This window comes from Dendropsophus ebraccatus, chromosome 2 (genome assembly GCF_027789765.1).
Source record: "Dendropsophus ebraccatus isolate aDenEbr1 chromosome 2, aDenEbr1.pat, whole genome shotgun sequence".
In the NCBI taxonomy this organism is placed as follows: domain Eukaryota; kingdom Metazoa; phylum Chordata; class Amphibia; order Anura; family Hylidae; genus Dendropsophus; species Dendropsophus ebraccatus.
In genome coordinates, this window is record NC_091455.1 from 143,229,696 (window position 1) to 143,250,274 (window position 20,579).

The 20,579-nt window shown below is 42.3% G+C and overlaps 1 protein-coding gene across 2 annotated transcripts in view; it reads right to left on the reverse strand.

Moving 5' to 3' along the window:
- Positions 1 to 389: 389 nt before the first annotated feature.
- Positions 390 to 20,579, reverse strand: part of AOAH (acyloxyacyl hydrolase) — a 74,184-nt gene continuing 53,994 nt past the window's right edge. Inside the window, exons 16-21 of one of the 2 annotated variants that reach the window (XM_069958424.1) lie at positions 18,186 to 18,358; positions 17,896 to 17,954; positions 17,492 to 17,551; positions 16,904 to 17,000; positions 8,816 to 8,892; positions 390 to 2,315 (exon numbers count right to left, since the gene is read on the reverse strand). In XM_069958424.1, the coding sequence (XP_069814525.1) occupies positions 2,187 to 2,315; positions 8,816 to 8,892; positions 16,904 to 17,000; positions 17,492 to 17,551; positions 17,896 to 17,954; positions 18,186 to 18,358 (595 nt within the window). In that variant the 3' untranslated portion in view covers positions 390 to 2,186. Of the gene's footprint in view, positions 2,316 to 8,815; positions 8,893 to 12,950; positions 13,246 to 16,903; positions 17,001 to 17,491; positions 17,552 to 17,895; positions 17,955 to 18,185; positions 18,359 to 20,579 lie in introns of those variants that run through there. The other variant, XM_069958425.1, reaches the window with a different exon arrangement.

Consider the following 20,579-nt stretch of genomic DNA (forward strand, 5'->3'; position numbering starts at 1 on the left):
TTTGGCAGACTCACGCTAAAGGTTATGGGCCCCCTTTTTAGGAGCATATTTTCTTTTCGTTTATCATGGTGCAAAAAACACTCATATATCTCATTATTTTTGCGTCACCAGCCCCTGCAGCTTTCACTTTAAGCTCTATTTTCTTTCTTGTATACAGCCTATATGATTCTTCCTTGCAGAGCGCCATCGAGAGCTGTCCTTTAAGGTTTCTCTTCATTGTCTACTATTCGAGCTGGCGTGTAACTTGGTTAAAGCCAATCCTTTCTGCTGCTATCTCTAGTGCTGAGAGTAGTCTCCTTCTGATGGATCCATCTTTCTCTTCTAAATGGCAGGTAATTTTGTAATAAACACTATTTAGAAAGTTTGTTAATTTGGCATTTATGAAGCAAATCAATAAAAAAGGGGAAAAAAAGTGCATGGCCTATAAGGGTTGTCACACAAAGACTTCCACTGTCAATATTGTTAATTAGGACTGCCACAGTAAGAACCATCCCTCTCACCCATGAGCCAGAATGGAGAGTGACTAGCAAACAGTGGCTCACACATTATAGTCACCTATGTATAACACTTATTTCACACTTGCTTAAACCCTTTCCCCTTAGAAAAATATCACCTGTTAAGTTATGTAGCGTTAACAAATCCATGGCTGGTGCCAGAGTTCCGGTAAAAAAAATCTTTTACTTGGGCAACATGGGATAAAAGAGGTGGGGAGTAGAGCATCTCCTCTCTTCTTGCCCCTGCAGTGGCTGGGCCTCATCTTTGACTTAGTGCCACCTAAGTAAATGTAGTGCTTGTATCAGGAGGGAAACCGGATCCCAGCACCAGCCATGGATTCGTGCTCTCAGTACAGATTCACTTTACTTATCACAGGTGATCTCAGGACTGAGACCATGACCCCGATCTAAACGTTTGACATGTCTGTGCAACAATATGGAGGAGTCAATATTTTTACATTTACCTGTCATACAATCGCCAGAGAAAAGTAGAATCTTGTATAGTTTGTACCAGGATGTGTGGTAGGTGGAGGTCTCGACATGCAGTTCCCTACAAATGATTTCTTTGTCAATACAAAGCACCATGTATCTCTCTCACTCATGAGTAGTGTCAAAGCAGTATGGTAGTCTATAGAGTGCTACAGACAGTTTGTTCTAGGTATGTCTGGAGGGAACAACTCAAGGACTGGAGGAAGGAGACAGAAAAGGTAATGAAATATATGGAATAATTGGTCTGAAATAAAGTCTCCAGGAGGGGGATGATTCAACATATATTTAACTTAACCAGATAACTCCTTTTTTAATTATTATTTTTTTTATTTTAGTAATCTAAAACAAAGCTGAACTTACCAGAAATCCAGGTCCAGTCTCCTGAAGGCAGCTTTTCGGTCCTGCTGGTTAAAAAAAAAAAAAACAAAAAAACACTATAAACGCATGACATCCCAGTCATCTGCACATTCACAGAGAAGGCAGTCATGTGATTGATGGACACATTGAGCTGTGACTCTGTACTGTGACTTTCTGCGTTTCAACCAGTCCAATACTGAAAAAAGCTACCTTTAGGAGATTGGACTTGGATTTCAAGTAATTATAGCTTTGTTTTAAGATTTAGATTTTAAAAGTTATAGTAACTGTGACACTTATGACATATCCGTTTCTCGGTTTTTTTTTTTTTTGGTTTGTTTGTTTTTTGTTTTTTTTATTACACACGTAACAAACCAATTACACTGGAAAATGAAATCTCCTCTGGTATAATTACAGAGTCTCGCTGGAATTGAACATTTGCCATGGTCCATTCTGTTCCACTTCGGATAAGCTTGCAGCTCTGATTGAAAGGCGACAAGCAAAGCTGTATGCAGACTTTACTCGTCTGAAATGTTACCCAGGTTTGGATATTACTGGTTTAGCTGGCAAGCCTTTAAATGGCTCTAAAGGCTGACACTCCCTGCTTCTTGTATCATATTGTTTTCTGTCTTGATTTTCAGTTTGCAATCTCTTCAGAAATGTCTTTTAATTTTATCCAGTTTTTTTCCTCAGCACCAAAAAAATATATAAGTACAGTGCTGCAGATTCAAAATGGTGTAAAAAGTTCCAAAAATATAGCACACAACATTTATGCCAGCTCCACGAGGATGATGGGGCCATGCCAGACTTCTAGTAGGGGAATTAAATCTGAAAGGATTGGTCATCTTTTCAGTGTCCACCTTGATCTCCAAATCTGTTTATAATTTCTTGATTGAAAGGATTCTGTTTTCCAAAAATTTCTGGTCGTTTTTGTAGTATTTCCTCCCATATCAAATCTGCACCAATGGCTGACGCAACCTAGAATAGAAGAGAAGTTTTTTGTTAGTTCTAGTAAACAATTGAGCCCAATTGGTCAGTTGCAGTATCTGTCTATTTGTTGTGAGACTGGGGTCCCTTGAGTTCGCTAAGGAAAAAAAAAACTACACCATATCTATTTTTAACTACCTCAAATAAATTGCTGTTAGTACACATGCAGTACATATCATCAAGAGAAACTAAAAGGTTATTTGTGAAGTAAACCATTAAATATGGATCCTAATGGCAATTATATGCCTTGCATTAAGTGCAATATGGTGTATCTGTAGCTCTGGACTAAGCAAGAAGTCTAAAAATGAAATAAAAAAAACCCAGAAATGAATAAGTTCATAGACTATACTGGAACACATTTTGACACAACTTGACAACAAGTCAAACGTTTATATAAATTAGAGTAGCACTTTAAGCATTTTTATGTTCTACTGTACATAGGGGAAAGACCCCAGCTACTAGAGATGAGCGAGTTTACAGTATTAATGAAGTAAAGCGCTTAGCTTGGTGATTGGCCTATCAACCTACTGCCTTTGAACTCCCTGCCGCTTCAGGAGTCGGGAAAAGCTGGATCCAGTCCTGGGAAACTGGATCCAGCTTTTTCATGCATGTGGAGTGGCACAGAGTTCACAGTAGGTTGATAAGCCAATCACCAAGCTAACAAAGGGCTTTGCTTCGTTAATACTGTAAATTCACTCAGCTACCAGTTACAGACAGTTGTCATGGTTTTGTGAGGAGGGAGAAATGACTGATATCTTGGGACATACAGAGGGCCCGGGAAATCACTAGATCGTCCAGGCAGGCTATAGAAGATACTCCTATCACATGGAGCGAAGGTAGCATATGTTGAAAGACATAATTGCTTTGTGTAATAAGGCATTTACAGTAGAAATGCCTTATTTACAGTAGAAAAGCTACCAGCCCAGAGCCCAATAAGTATGACATTCCCTTTACAGGTATATGTGAAGTCAGGAGCTAGTTCCTGCATCATAAAGCATATATCTATCATGGTGATCTTGTGGGTATCACCCAGTGTATTCACAAGATGGGTAGAGGTGCAGAAATAATACACAGCCAAAAGATGAACTCATCACTTTATTCCCAGTTTAATCATTTAAATGCTGCTGTTATTTAGATGAGAGAGAAGCAGCTCATCGGTGCCTCGGGACAAGATTACAGGGTGCCAATGGCTTACTAGGTCTGCCATCAGTATCTACCTATTTATTTCAAAAGACATGTCCTATTAGTTATCTGTCAGTATAAATAAGTATTATACAAGCCAGCAAAGCATTGCTACTTCAAGTCTAATACCCCCACCAATAAACCCCTTTTATTATAACATTTTTATTTATTATTATTTATTTTTATTTTTTTTTAAAAGCTTCACCTTTAGTACTGCCATGACCCAAATAAAAATATATTAGTTAGACAGAATGGTATTTAAAACTATTGTCTGATTTGTTGTTTTTTTTCAACCACAATTTTTTTAAAAAAAAAGTAAATACATTTTTATAGTATTTACAGAATATATTGTACCTCACCGTTAATCATTGTCTGAAATTGTTAGCATTTACCATTTTAATGAAACTATAGATTGGAACTGAAAGTGTATCACATAGCAACCAGTGGTCTATGAAAACAATTGAAATAGCACTAGACTGTTAATCAATAGAAGTCCTAATTAGAAATATGAATGACAAATTACCAGCTAAACAGATATCGGCTGAACTATTACTGAAGGTAAACAACAAAAACACTCCACTGATTCATCAATAGAAATGCTTGGGAATAGTATTATTTCTTGTAGATGAATTAGTGGATATTCGTTTATACCCATGGCAGAATTTTGAAATGGCTATTGGGCGTCACTAGGCAACAGAAATTAAGCCAGGGCCTGGCTTGGCCAGGACCCCTGACAGGGACTGAGGATAGAAGCTACAGTTTCTTTTATGCAAGTAACCTTAAACCAGTATGCAGTACTAAGCTCACTTCAGGGGAGAGAAGCCACCCAGTAATAACTCTTGCCCATGCCAGGAACCTCTATAAACTGTGCAGGGCAGTATCCTGAAGCAATAGCAACTGACCCCAGTAGGACAAAGCTACCAGGGAAAAGGTCTACGTATCCTACTGTGCATCGCAGGACGACTGGGAAGTCTCATAAGCCTGCTTCACCCAGATAGCCGACGACTGGGGCTCGTATTATCCACCTAGTATGGGTACCTCGCAACTAGAGGGCATAAGGCGGTTCAGAGCCACTACTGGCATCTGTGACTATGAGTATCTTCTTATATCTACCTCTACACACGTTCCGGCAGAGCACATTCACTACATTGGGCAGGGCTTCTCTGGCAACTCCTCCTCTTTCTCTCTCTCTACAAAGCACCTTCTAGTAACATTGTGTGTCAAGATTTGCACTGCTATATCACGTGTACTGTTGAACTTGAACCTTCTTTCAGTTAAGTGTTATATTTTTGACTAAACGCACAGGACTCTGGTAAAATCTGTTGGCACCTGTACTCACACACACCACCGTATACTTGGGTTATTTCTCTATTCTGTGAGTAGCGGTACCAACTACCCAGGTGGGTCTGCTACCACTCCAGGCTACCGTGACAAGTGCCTAATTGACCCTAAACGCTCCTGGAGGTTACTGACCATTGGGTATAGTAAACCGGCTAACACGGGTTACTGTACCACAACACCGCAACCCAAGCCGAACATAAAGCAAAGCCAGCCCCTACCATCCCATGACATTTACATGGGGAGGGGGCTGCCTACATGGGGAGATGTTTATATGGGGAGGGGGCTTCCTACATGGGGGGATGTTTGCATGAGGGATACATGTTTACAGTGTGGACCTTCAAGCATCTCTTCTCAGTCTAAGCCTTCAACTTAAAAAAATGAGCTATATGATATCCAACAATTCACTAGTTCCAGTCACCTCCTCATAAAAGCTGAGCAAGTTAGTTTGACAGGACTGATCTCTCATAAACTCATGCTGATATAGTGTTATACATTTCTTTTTACTTGAGAGACTCCAGTATAGGATGGATAATAGGCTGGACATATAATAGAGGTTAAAGCAACTCTGTAACTCAATATGACCCCCCCCCCCCCCCCCCCAAACCACTTGTACCTTCTGATAGCTGCTTTTAATCCAAGATCTGTCCTGTGGTCCGTTCGGCAGGTGATGCAGTTATTTTCCTAAAAAAAATACTTTTCAATTTGAATCCCGTGCCAAACGGGGGTATCTGTGCCCTAACTTTGCACCACTTAGCAATGCCACTGGAACATTTTCTACATGCTGAACACTTCACAGGTGCATATCGATCCAGCCCATGTGACGGGCTAAAAAGGTGGGGAATAGGAGGCAATCTGCCTGGAGCATTCCTAAATATGAGGAGGGACGGAGTGGTCGTGCTGTTAGGGCACAGATACTCCCGTTTGGCACTGGCTTCAAATTTAAAAGTATTTTTTTAGGACAATAACTGCATCACCTGCCAAACGTACCGCAGGACAGATCTTGAATTAAAAGCAGCTATTTGAAGGTCAAGTGGTTGGGGGGTGGGGTGGGGGGGTCAGATTGGGGGACCACAGTCGCTTTAAACTTATTGACCTATACTTTCTAAAATTGCTTTTTGATATTCACTAAATATTCACACCAGGTTGGCTATTCACCAGTCTTGTTAAACAGTCCCTGTCACTATAGAATTTTTAAATATGTTCACCTCCTCATCTCCCTCTGGAATTCCTCTCTCATCACTTTTTAACCTCTTAAGGACGCATGACGTACTGGTATGTCATGCGTCCACAATCCCGGGTGCCGCGTGTAGTCCGGGACCGTGGCTATTAGCTGACAGCTGCATCCGAATACTGTATGCAGCACTTCCCTGGTGTCTAGTGGGGTGGATCACTCCCCTGGGAGAGCGATCCACACATCCTACTCCTGCCGGGGTCTTCGCCAAAATGGCGCTGATCCCGACTCGGCACTCGGATGCTTTCGGCTGCAGAGTGCCGATCTCATTGATCTTTGCTGTATAAGTATACAGCAAAGATCTCAATGAGAGATCAGTGCACTTATACTAGAAGTCCCTCAGGGGTGTAAAAAAAGTGTTGTTATTAGTAAAAAGCCTCCTCCCCTAATAAAAGTTTAAATCACCCCCCTTTTCCCATGTTTTAAATAAAAGTAAATAAACGTTTAGTATCTCCGCATGCGTAATCGCCCGAACTATTAATTAATCAGGCCATCAGTTGAAAGAAAAGTTATACATGTTATATATCATTGTAATCTAACGACTTGAGGAACATGCATAAAAAGTCAGCTTTACCCCAGGGCGAATGGCGTAAAAATAAATACCCCCCAAATAAAAGAAATGCGTTTTTTTGTTCAATTTCACCACACATTGAATATTTTCCTGGTTTCGCAGTGTACTTTATGCAAAAATTCAGCCTCTCATTGCAAAGTACAATTAGTGACGCAAAAAATAAGGGCTCATGTGGGTTTCTAGGTGGAAAAATGCAAGTGCTATGGCCTTTTAAACACAAGGAGGAAAAAAACAAAAACGGCTCTGTCCGTAAGAGGTTAAAAGATTTTTTTTACAATTAGTTATAACCTTTTTACTAGGGACGAGCAAACATTCAATCCGGCGAAATTTTGTGAAGTTCGGATTCGTACAAACCAAACCTAAAACAAACCTTGCTATAACGGCTGAATAGTTGCAGCTACAATAGTGGGAGTCTGATAGGGTATAATTTTCTTTAGTTGCAGTTGCTATTACAATGAAAAAAGTGGAAAAAAATTTTAAGTGCAAAAATAGTGAAAAAAAATAGGCAAGGTGTGAGCGATTACGCAGGACATAGGACACAAAATTTATTGGACCCAGTGGTGTGGAAAACAGACATTTGACAGTGGAACCAGCAGCAGTAATAGTACTGCATTGGACCCAGTATGGTTGAGAACAGACAATTGACAGGAGGAGAAGGCAACAGCACTTGATTGCACCCAGGACAGTATGGTTGAGAAGAGACTTGGAGGAGGTGGCACCACTTGATTGCACCCAGGCCCAGTATGGTTGAGAACAGACTATTTGAGGTGTAGGAGGCAGTACCTGATTGCACCCAGGCCAGTATGGTTGAGAAAAGACAATTGATGGAGGAGGATGTTCAGCCTTGGAGTGGTGGCCTGGGAATCCTCGCTGATGATGTGTTTCAGTGCACTTTTTTTAGAACACGGACGAGTGGGATGATGTCGTTAATCCCATAGTCATGCCTGTTCACAAACAGAGTCACGTCCTCAAGAGGGATCAACAATTGGCAGGAAATGTTCGAAGAAACCTGTGCACTATGAGGTTTATCACATGTCCCATACAAAGTGTATGACTCAGCCCACCCTGCTGCACTGCAGAGACAATGTTCCTCCCATTGTCGGTCCAGAGGTGCTCCTGCCCAATGTAGCTCCGTTCACCCAGGCTCACCAAATAAAGAACAGCCTGAGAGCGCCGGGCCTGACATCGTTGGTAAGACCCGGAGGCAGGTTGGACTGCAGTCAAAGCGGCGGATGGTTGCAAGGTGGAGGAGGCAGAACTGGCCCCCTAAAGCATCGGGGAGGTGACAGTGGCAAGAATGGGGCAACTGTCTGATGGTCTTCTGGGAGGATGTTGACCTAATGGGCAGTAACAGACATGTACTGCCCCTGCCCATATTTAAAGGACCAGACATCAGCACTAGGGTGCACAGTCGTGGACACCACGGCGGAGTCGCCAACATTTTTACACAACTGTGTAGTGATGGGACAGCTGATGGGACTTTTTTTTTTTCTGGGACAGTGATGGGTCTTTTTTTTTACTGTTTTTTTTTTTTTTACTTTTTTTGTTGATGCTAAACAGGGTTCTCCTATTATTTGTTGAAGCTTTATTGTAAAGATATAAACTGAGATTTTGACTTAATAAAGTAGATCAGCTTGAACACTGAAGTTGCTTTCATGTGTCTTGGTTGATACTCACAGACAGCTGTCACATTACATTTTTGATTAGGCAGCACCCAGGTATATCTAAGAAGACTAACTTAAGGTCTCCCCCTAACAGGGGTGACGTCATACATCTTGATATTCACAGAAAACCAGGATACAGGGGATTATAGGAGTAATAATCCCTAGTATCCTGGTCTATTCTGTGATTTTTTTGTTATTGTTATTTTAACTAGATTCGTTACAAACTTTCTCAAAGTTATGTTCGGTGACGAACCGAACTTTTTGCAAAGTCCGTAACAAATCTGGTTCGTTACGGTTCGGTTCGCTCATACCTACTTTTTACTATTACTAATATCAAATTGAGGAACATTTTAGGGTTAGTTTTACCCTCTTTGGCATTGTTTCTCTTTGTCTCCAGTTTCACTGCCCTTCAACAAATGCATTCCTTCTAGCATTGTGGTGCCAATATTTAAATATTCATAATCAAACATGTATTCACATAAAATCCTATTTGTTTCAGTACCTGATTTGGATGAAATCCATCTACTGGTTCCAGCAGATCCCATGGCTTTCCTCCAAAATTTTCCCATTTTGCAGTCACTGAAGAAAAAAATAAATGAAATGTTAAATTGTCCCTTGCTGGACATTAATATATTACATGAATGAGTATTACATCAATTTTATAAATAAAAAAATCAGTTTTATAGCATAAGGAAAAAGAACTGGTCTACTTGAAGGAATGTTTTTTTTTTTATTGATTGGGCAGGGTCTTGGAGGTTAAACCCCACACTGATTGTTTAGTGTCTTATAAGCTAGGAAATTTAAATACTTTAACCCCTTAAGCACCGGGCCTAAAATGGCCTCAAGGACCGAGGCAAATTTTATGAATATGACCTGTGTCACTTTACTCATTAATGGATTTTACTGGAATGGATTTCAAGGGTCATGTCACATTTACAGAGCCCTCGTGCTGCCAAAACACTGGAAACCCCCCACAAGTGACCCTATTCTGGAAACTACACCCCTCAAGGAATCTAACAAGGTGTGCAGTTTGCAAAGGACCCCACTGGTGACGGGCACAAATGTGGATCAATGTGATGTGAAAGGGAAAATTTTAATTTTTTTCACTTTCACGCCACAAATGTGCCCGTCATCAAGGGGTCCATATCCTCACTGCACCCCTTGTTAGATTCCTTAAGGGGTGTAGTTTTCAGAATGGCGTCACGTGTGGGGGGTTTCCAGTGTTTTGGCAGCAAGAGGTCTCTGTAAATGCGACATGGCGTTCATCATCCATTCTAGCCAAATCCAGCCTCCAAAATCCAAATGGCGCTCCTTTCCTTTGGAGGCTTTCCCTGCACCCACATGGTGCTTTATGTCCACTTGTGGGGTATTTACGGACTCGGAATAAATTGCTCTACACATTTTGTGTTTTTTATCTTTTAACCTCTTGTTAAAATGAAAAGATCAATGATTTAGTGTAAAAATAAAAAAAATTTAAACTACATGTTGGTCTAGCCTTTTTTTCCATTTCCACAAGGGATTAAAAAAGGAAATGAATGCAAAACGTGTAGGGCAATTTCCCCTGAGTACGAAAATACCCCACATGTGGACATAATGTGCCATATGGGCACAGGGCAAGCCCCCAAAGGGACAGCGCCATTTAGAGGCTGGAATGGAGGATGGAGGCCATATTGGAACTACAAAGCTCCTGTTCTGCCAGGACAGTAGAAACCCCCCACAAGTGACCCCATTCTGGAAACTACACCCCTTAAGGAATCTAACAACATGTGCTGTGAAAATAAAAAATACCATTTTTTTTCATTTTCACAGCACAAATGTGCCCGTCACCAGGGGGCCATATCCCCGCTGCCCCCCTTGTTAGATTCCTTATGGGGTGTAGTTTCCAGAATGCAAGTCTGTAATGGCAATGGCAGCCATGCCTATTTAATTGGGGAAAAGGGACAATTTTTAATTTATTTGGGAATATTAGGCCAAATATTAGTTTATAAGGTGGAAAAGGACAGGAGTGCATCAAATTCAACCTTTGTTGATCCAGAGGAAGGCAAAAAACCCTTGTGAACCCTTCCCAAATCCATAATGGCAATCAGAATAATCCCTGGACCAACGTGACCCCTGAAATAGGAATAAGGGAAAGAATTTAGAAAATGTAGAACTCCGATGACGTGTGGTTCGCCTTGAAGCGATCCAGTATGCAAAGGGCGGGGTGATCAGGACAGGTGTCACACTGGAAAATGGTGTCCTTCCTGATACCCCTGTTACGCCACACTCAGCACTTCTTTTGGGGTCTCCCGTTTTCCAGTGTGGGGGACGTCACCTGGAAAATGTTGCCCTGGTGCGATACGGGGTCCTTTATATCCAGAAGCGCTGGGTCCGCTATATGGCTACTAAATATTAGGGCTTTATTACAGCTTCTGATATTTTCGGATCGTGCCACAAGCTACAGTAGCTTGGGCAGCGAGGGACCGGAAGAGGGGGTGCTAGTATAAAAGTTATCCCTGTACATGTGGTAACCTTTATCCAGCAGTGGAAAGATCAGTTCCCAAACGATCTTCCCACTAACTCCGAGGATGGGGGGGGGGGGCATCTAGGGGCTGGATTCGAATGTCCCTTCCTTCATATAATGTAAGGCTGGGTTCACACACAGTATATTTATTTCAGGCAGTATTTGGTCCTCAGGTCAGGTCCTGATGGAAACCAAAACCAGGAGTGGATTGAAAACACAGAAAGGCTATGTTCACACAATGTTGAAATTGAGTGGATGTCCGCCATATAACGGTAAATAACTGCCATTATTTCAATACAACGGCCGTTGTTATAAAATAACAGCAAATATTTGCCATTAAATGACTGCCGTCCACTTAATTACAACATTATGTGGACAGAGCCTTTGTGTTTTTAATCTACTCCTGGTTTTGGTTGCTATGAGAACCTGAAATGAGGACCAAATACTGCCTGAAATATACTGTGTGTGAACCCAGCCTCAATCTGTAAGTGTACCCTGAAGTACTCTCACAGAGTTTGTAGAACTTCACGCCATACCGTGATTTCTTTTTGAGAAGGTACTGGCGGAAAAGACGTGTCTGAGGGGCAGCATCCGCTACGCTACCCCCAGACATGTCACTGGATGATGAGGATGAATGGAGGAAAAAAGGATCCCCCCATTCATCCTTACTGGCTGTTTCGGTGTCCGAGGCAATAATAGCGTATGCATCCTCCACCGAAAACACCCTGGGGGCCATCTTTATAGGAGGATTAGTATATGGGGTATGTAAATGTGTAGTGGTGCAGTGTAAAACTTTATTTCATGTAGTGTAATAGTGTTTTTTACATTTTTTTTTAACATTAAGTATAAAAAAAAAACCTACGCTAAAAAAGCGTAAAAGCGTAAAAAAAACTTATGTGCGGTACTTATCAGCAGACCATGGCTGTAGGATATAGAAAAAAACACCCTATGCCAAAAAGGAGGAGTTTTTGATTAGCAGCGCACTTACATGCGATGCTGATCAGCACTCAGCGGCGATAGATTGCGGAAAATTAAAAAAAAAAAATTTGGAAAAAAGTAAAAACCTTTCTACAACCCTATAGCTACTGATAAGTGTATTATATACACTTATCAGCCGCTAGGAGGCAGTAGGACGCAAATTCCGGAAAAAGCTGAAGTTTGACGACGAGGAGGACGCGATCGGGACCCTGAAGGCGCGATCTGGACGCAGGATCAGGTGAGTATGGGTCAGATAACTAGCTGAGGTGTCCACAGCAGGTATTTAAGCCTTTCTTGGGGGACTTATATCGCTGTGGCCACCATTACTTTTAACAGTAATGGCGGTTGGTGCCATTCCCGGACAGCACCGACCGCCATTGCTTTCCAGGTCACCGATGACCCGGAAAGCTGCAGATCGCCGCTATTGGCTGATCAATTCAGCGGCGATCGTCGGTACGGGGGGGAAGTTAACCACCCCCCGTGCCGACAAGCTATGATGGCCTGCTATACATTATAGCAGGCCATCTTCCCCGATCGCTGTGTGTGTACACACAGCGATCGGGGAAACCGCGGGTGTAAATGTACGTCCATTTGCGTTAAGGCACAGACTTTTGGGGCGTACATTTACGCCCGCGGTCGTTAAGGGGTTAATACATATAATACTTTTTTTCCTTCTAGTACATGTGACTTAAGTCTATCTACAGTTATACCAGGATATAACTGTAGATTAGAGAGATTATGAGTTTCTATATACAAGGCAACCATTCCAAGCCAGAAGCTTTTAGGTTATGTCGACACTGAGCAAATATGGTGGAATTCCTCGCCATGCTCTGTGTCCCGTTGTGAGTGAATGAGAGAGTGCACGCTCCTCCGCTGCCGCCGCTCTCCACTCAAGCAAGTGACATGTCACTTGTTTTAGAGGAGAGCGGCGGCTACGAATGAGCGCGCTCTCTCCCATATACTGACTATGGGACACTGAGACAGGTGGGATTCCACGGCAGAATTCTGCCTGTTTTACTAAGTATGAACATACCTATAATCAGAGGTGGCGAGTATGGTACAACTGGTGGTACATATTAAAGATAGCCATAGTAATTAGTAGTTATGATTAGAGATGAGAAAATAACTAATATTTTTATAATCTGTCTGTTTACCTTAATATTTATGTGGTATCCTACCACGGGTGTTGCTGTGGGATACACCCTTTGTTAAAGCCTGTACTTATTGTGCTTAAGTGGTCATGAAGGTAGTAATAAAGTTTCACCACTAGATGTCGCTGTTATAGATGTATGTATTCAGATGCTGCACAGCTTAAGTGTTTAATGGGTTATTGTTTGTTCGTATGTCACATGGATCTGTGAACCTAGGGTTCTTTTCTTCTTCTCCTATCATCTTTCTTTTTACTTTTTCTTTTTGCACTCTTCACCCACTTACAGCGCACGTTTGTTACGCTGAGGAAGGAAGTCACATAGGAGACAGGAAGAGTAGGTCAGTCTTCGTCAGAACCCCGCAGGGGTAGGAAGCAAGACAAGGCACAGCTCACAGTTTCTTCTCAGTAATGCTACACAACACTATTCATTGTTAAACCCGTTTTCAAGAGAGTACAAGTCAGAGATAACCTCAACCCATGCCGTGGACTAGGAGAGTCACAGAGCAGGTTAGTATCCACAGACAGCGGTAAGCTAGGAACTTATCCGGATAGAGCAAAGTTGCGACAAGCCTAGGAACTTTATCTCGCATCGCAGTTGTCAGCAGGAAATCCGCAGCATTCCGCTCATCCCAGGTAGGATGTCCCCCAAATCTATTGGGCATAAGGTGGTGCGAAGACCCAAAGGTCAATACACGAGCACAGGTATTCTCTTCTTCTAAGTTTTCTTTTACCTCATGCTCCAACATCCAGGCAGAGCACAGTACTACTTGCTACTCTGCTTCTTTGTATCTCTCAACACGCTAAAGTCAGCACGACTGTTCTCCACTGCATTCCTATCACAGATCTGGTTGCTGAATTGTCAAGTATTCGTCCACAAGTATTGTCAAGTGTATTTTCAAGTGCTTTATCAAGAGAAACGTATACTGTCAAAGCAAAGCTGTATGACTTGCTGCACACAAGTATTTTTCAAGTAAAAACGAGATTATTTATGATAAGACATTGCATTCTTCACCCCTCACCGACACAATGTACACTACGGCCTTGGGACACTTCCCCTTTCTGTGGGTGGCAGTTCCGATAGTCCGGGAGGGTCACTACACCACTCTGGCCAACCGTGATATTATCCCAAGGGACCCGTAGTAACCCAGCAGGACACTGTCCACAGGGGAAAAAGGTACAACCGGCCTTCGAAAATAAAAGCAAGCGTGCTAGCACACCTGTGTGCTTACCCGGCAGTGGCATCACGATATAACATCTTAAGGCCCGACTGTATCTCGGCCAACCACCATCGGAGTGGCGTCACACTTCACCACCTAGCAAGTAACCAGCCGATCCTCTGACACAACATCCCAGGGGGTCACCAAATTCACATAATCTGAGATTTGTGCCTTATCATGTGCGCAAAAATTTTAAATTACCTACTGCACCTACTGGTGCAGACCTACATCCAGATCAGGTGAATACATTTCACCTGTTTGTTAGACAAAAATGCTGTGCGCAAATTTATCAAGCCAGTGCGCACTTGAGCCGCACTTTACATTGTCTGCACTGTCTGTTTTGTGCGACTGCTATTCAATGAATAGCGGCCACACAAAACTGACATGTCAGTTTTTTATGTGGCCGCACGGAATCCCAGCCGTATACACTCCGCCCGGGATTCCATAAACTTTAATGCATTAAGTAACAATTGTTACTGTTTTTGAAATCCTGATACCTTCCTTATGCCAGATAAGAATAGGAAAACATAGCTGCTTTCTTCCAGGATCAGCTCTGCACCTGTCCTAAATAGTATTATAACTCACCAACTTACATAGTTACATAGTTTATACAGTTGAAAAAAGATGCATGTCCATCAAGTTCAACCAAGGAGGGGATGGATGCAGGGAAGGGGGATATACAAGGAGGGTATGGATACAGGAAAGGGAGGCGGATGATGATAGGTTCTATACATATGCATTCATGCTATTTTGGTCTAAGAACTTGTCTAGACCGCCTTTAAAGCCCTCCTTTGTTTTTGCTGTGACCAGATGCTGTGGTAGACTGTTCCACAGATTAAAGGGGTTATCCAGTGCTACAAAAACATGGCCACTTTCCCCCTACTGTTGTCTCCAGTTTGGGTGGGGTTTTGAAACTCAGTTCCATTGAAGTAAATGGAGCTTAATTGCAAACTGCACCTGAACTGGAGACAACAGTAGGGGGGAAAGTGGCCATGTTTTTGTAGCGCTGGATAACCCCTTTAAGTGGAACTGAGCTGCAACTATGCAAAGCTTATAGCAGGTATTCATCGCTGGAAACTTAAAACCAACCCCATTGTGGTGCATCCTTGTGATCTAAAAACTATTTTATCTACAAGTGTGATGACAATGTCCACCTGATAAGGGATAAGGGAGTGTTATACTAAGGGGTAGAAAGGGAATTTTTTTAACTTCCCCAGTATTTGTGCAGACAAATGTTCTTGTCTCTTATACCTCCTGGTATATATTATTTTTAATGAACAAATACTACAAACTCATATAGAGGCAAAAGAACAAGAAATAAGATCCATTTCTACTGGCAATACTGCAAGACATTATTTTGATTAAAGATAGTTATGCACATAAACCCAGCAAGCATAAATGACTGTAAATGATTGTAAAACAATGCTTATTGCACTTCATAGTGATGCAAGAGGACAAGAATCCATTGTGGCTCTATGAAATATTGAAATTCTAGTTCTGTACCATTAAGCTAGGCTCGATGCATATACTTACAGACAACTGGGTGAGGGAACAGAGCGTGGAAAGCATTAGCAGTTTAACTTTTTATTCTCCTGCATAGAACCACATTATATAACCATTATGTTTAATGCAAATGTAGAAGCCTTATGGGTAAAAACAAACAAGCTCTCTTGTACTAGTTATATCTTATGTCAGGGAAACGCGGTGTGGGTGGAATGAAAAATGATAGCACCTCTATGAAATATTTCTAAACCAGTCACCCGCTAAGTTATATCCCAGAGACATAAAGCAGTAATATATCTTTCTACTTCTTAAATAATAGTTGAGCATTTTATTAAAGCACAACATTTGCTGAAAAATTGCTGGTTTGTATACATCTTAAAGGGACATAACTGGGGGCAACATTCTCAAGGATATTGAGGGGCTTTCAAAAATGTGTTAGTGCTCAGCTGATCTACAGTAGTTCCCAAGAAAGCCAGGTGGAAGTGAATAAAATTAGATGCAGTAAGGGCAATGTCGTGTTTTGCTACTGAGTTAAGAGACGTGGGTGAAAGTGGTAATGTAATTCTGGTCTCCAACTTCACTATTAGTTCTCTTTTAACTCCTTTTTTCTCTGTGATGTATGAACATCATGAGTTCATGAAGAAGATCACTTCGTTCCTGGGGCATCGCTAACAATGGGCATCCGGTGTCCAAGCCCCACATTTTTAGTCCAGTACTCCGTATTTCCAGTACGACTGCCGCCCCTGACTGCTTCTACAGACACAGACACATCTGCAGACACAATCAGTTAGTTCCCCACTCTGTGTTTCTATCAGTTCTTCAGGCCTCCAGCCAGTGAGCCACTGAGACACCATCCCCACACTAGCAGGTACAATTATATGATGTCATATTATTTAACCTGTATGGTGTATGCTGAAAAAAAAATTAAAAACAGTCCTAGAATTTCTATTCTCTGTTCATCTTGCCCTCCCCCCTATTTATTGTAGATACAATAAATGATACCAATGAAAATGGTAAAAGGTCCTCCCTCAAGAAAGGGAGCGCTAACACGGCTCGGTTGGAAAAAAAAAATTATTAAAAAATGAAGAATGTGGCAACACAAAAAGCAATTGAATGAAAAGCATTACACCAGCTATTGCACAGAATAAAGGGTCTCTACTATGGTTTATTTTTTCAGCATCCCCCCTATTGACAATTTATTCAATTAATATTACATTTAGTGCATTTGGCAAGTTTTACCTTTCTGATACAGATTTTCATAGTAACTAAGTTCAAAATGAGTGAACTTTTCAGAGGTTGTTATTTCCCGGAGAACACTTGATAGGTGTTCAGCTCTCTAAAATAGAAAGTAAAACAGCATTAGCCATTGACGGTTCTGCACAGCACTACCTATAACGTTCCCGTTCCCACTGTACTCCACCTACAAGCAAGAGTAGTATGCCTTTGTTGTAGTAGTTACATTTTTTTATGATAAAGGGGGGGGTACCAAAATGAAATTTCATACAGAGTGCCAATTACCCTAAAGGCCCTATTACACACACATTTATCTGACAGATCATTGAAGCCAAAGCCATGAACAGGCTATAAACAGAGAACAGGTCATAGAGGAAAGACTGAGATCTCTCCTCTTTTCAAGTCCATTCCTGGCTTTGGCTTCAAAAATCTGTCAGACAAATCTGTGTGTATAATAAAGCCTTTAGACTGGTATTATTTAGAAGGGTTATCCACATATCTTATGTCATGTTGCATATAATGGCCAATATGATAAGTCTACTATTTTTAACAGGACCATAAATATGTACAATCTTAGTAAGACACGAATCTTACCTCCGTAGTTAGATTTCGAAGAGTTTCATTCCTATTCATCCAACCTTCACATGGATTACTCTACAGTTAGAGCCAATAAAATAGGATTTAAAATTTGGTGTAAATAGTAAGAATATGTAAATGCACTCAGATGAGAGAGGTAGAAAGAGGCATTAGTCAATAAGACACGAACAATAGATGCAGAATGTCAATGCAGCTCACTGTACATGGAATGAAAAAAGACTGAACTGACAAAAATTATACACCACTGAAGTTTTTCAAACACCAGAAACTTTTACACTGAATAAAAAAAATCAGCTTCAGATGTACTTGCAGTACCAAAATCATTGTACAGAGACCCATAATGAAAAAGTGATGGATTAAAGTGCAGGTTTTCAAAGCAATATTTTGATTCCACTTTGTACCTTAAGACAGCTCAGGAACCCATAGAATTGTTCATATGTGATGTCCTTATTTAATTGTCCTGATAAATAAAAACATAGGTTTAAATGGACATTGCCCTTCATCAATACTACAGATAGAAAACCTATCTGTATGGGCATACTTATCACAAGGCCACCTAGCAACATTTGGAATGATCTCAAACCCATAAAGAAGAGGAAAAACTGAAAAACACAACCCACTAACTAAAAGTGCTAGAGAACAAAGAACTTCCAAGTATGTATAAGAAGAGATGACATTAAATATAGATTACCTATAGGATGATATCTATCATGTAGGGTATCCCATAGGAATCTCCCATCTGCTAATGACATTAAAATCACATGACTTCCTTTAGGCAAATTCATATCTAGATAGTGCAGTTCCTTCATTACGTTAGCCTTCATCTCCTTAGGGGTTGTCATATGTTGTAGTGTGTCGTGTGAACTAGGACACAAGTAAAATAGTTTCAATTATTTTCTTATTGGAAACATGAATTACGTGAACCAGAAAAAGACCAATTGGTTATAACATTTTTATCACACATTAAAGTGTAAGTACATAGATACAGTAGCATATATTGCTCATAGACCTCAGTGCTAAAAAAAAAAAAAAAAAAAAGGTATAGTGTGTAGTATACATTTTTTTCAGTTAGCCATTGCATCAAACTGTGCAATATTATACAGTTAAAAAAAGGTCGAAAGGACACCTAATATTAAAGTGGAAGAATGTTTTTTATCATTACATACTGGCCATAGACATATGAACATATAACCAGGAGAACAAATGACATATACCACTAGCTATCTACACTAAGCAAAAGAGAATCAATAGGATTGGGCCCACTGAAATCTATCATATCAGTTCCTTGTTTCTACCACAGGAGAAAGTAGGTTATTTTTTTCAATCAATCTTAGGGACAGGTCTGCCTTACAATTTACCCTAAACATTACGAAATATATTGTTCTATTGAACTAATATTGCTTAAGGGTACAAACCCACTTGGCGGGTCTGCAGCGAGTCTCCATGCTGCGTTTTTGCAGCGAGACTCGCTGCAGATCCCGGCCCTATGCTTTTAATGGCAGACAAACACGCAGCAGGGATGTACATCCCTGCTGCGAGTTTGTCTGCAGCCCTCCCCATTAACCCCCCGGCCGCCGGAGCTGATACTTCACTTGATCCCGGCTGAAGGACCAGGTGAAGTATATGCTCCAGCCAGCCACCCGCAGCCCCGGCCGCCCGATCGCCCCACCGCAGCCCCGGCCGCCCCCCCGCAGCCCCGGCCGCCCGATCGCCCCCCCGCAGCCCCGGCCGCCAGATCGCCCCCCCGCAGCACCGATCGCACGCCCCCCCCCCCCGCAGCACCGATCGCTTACACGCCCCCCTGCAGCCCCGGCCGCTCGATCGGTGCTGCGGGGGGCGTGCGATCGGTGCTGCGGGGGGGCGATCGGGCGGCCGGGGCTGCGGGGGAGCGATCGGGCGGCCGGGGCTGCGGGGGGGCGGCCGGGGCTGCGGGGGGGCGATCGGGCGGCCGGGGCTTCGAGGGGGGGGGCCGGGGCTGCGGGGGGGGCGATCGGGCGGCCGGGGCTGCGGGGGGGGTGGCCGGGGCTGCGGGGGGCGATCGGGCGGCCGGGGCTGCGGGCGGCTGGCTGGAGCATATACTTCACCTGGTCCCCGCTCCGGCTTGCTGAAGACATCGGGAACCGCCGGAGCCGGGATCAGGTGAAGTATCAGCTCCGGCGTCCGGGGGGTTAATGGGGAGGGCTGCAGACAAACTCGCAGCAGGGATGTACATCCCTGCTGCGTGTTTGTCTGCCATTAAAAGCATAGGGCCGGGATCTGCAGCGAGTCTCGCTGCAAAAACGCAGCATGGAGACTCGCTGCAGACCCGCCAAGTGGGTTTGTACCCTAAAGGGGTATTCCTCCCAAGAGCTTAAAAAATAAAATGCTCCCAAACCTAGCTGGTAGCACCGCTGGTGAGTGGGGGGGAATCTGAGATTTGATTATTTTATGCATTTGGTGGGGGTGAATGCATCTAGATAACAGCAAAACTGTACAGAATCCGTAATACAATGATAATGGAAAGATGGAAAAGCTATGGGTGGGCAACGTAAAAATGCTAAATTAAAATTGGGGGGAAATACCCCTTTAACAAAGACTTATGTGGAGCCCTCCTCCCAGCCACCTCTTCATTAAACTGTACACACACTGGAAATCAGTGAATGAGGCCACAGGACGGCTGCTCTCCTGATAAGGGAGGAAATAAGAATAACCATTGAGTTGTAGATTTCAGGTCCTCCTGTGTAGGGCCCTTTGTTCTTCTGTACCTGTCTGTCATTTAGGAAGCTCATACCCAATGTACCTATTTTACCATTTGCTTATATGTTATGTATTTAATTGACAATGTATATTTCATACTCCTATATGCCTTAGGTAGTAAATTGTGCTTAATAATAATAATAATAAGAAGAAGAATAATAACAACAACATCGATTTCGAGCTATAGAAGCCTACAATCTATTTCTTATTAAAGCTAAAGTGTCTACAGCCTACTATGGATTAAAAATAGACTATACTCACCTGTCTTCTGATTCCAGCCCACTGCTGGTGCTCCTGTCCACCTGCTCCCTCTGTTTTATTTCTCTTGATAACATGCTCGCCTTGCTCT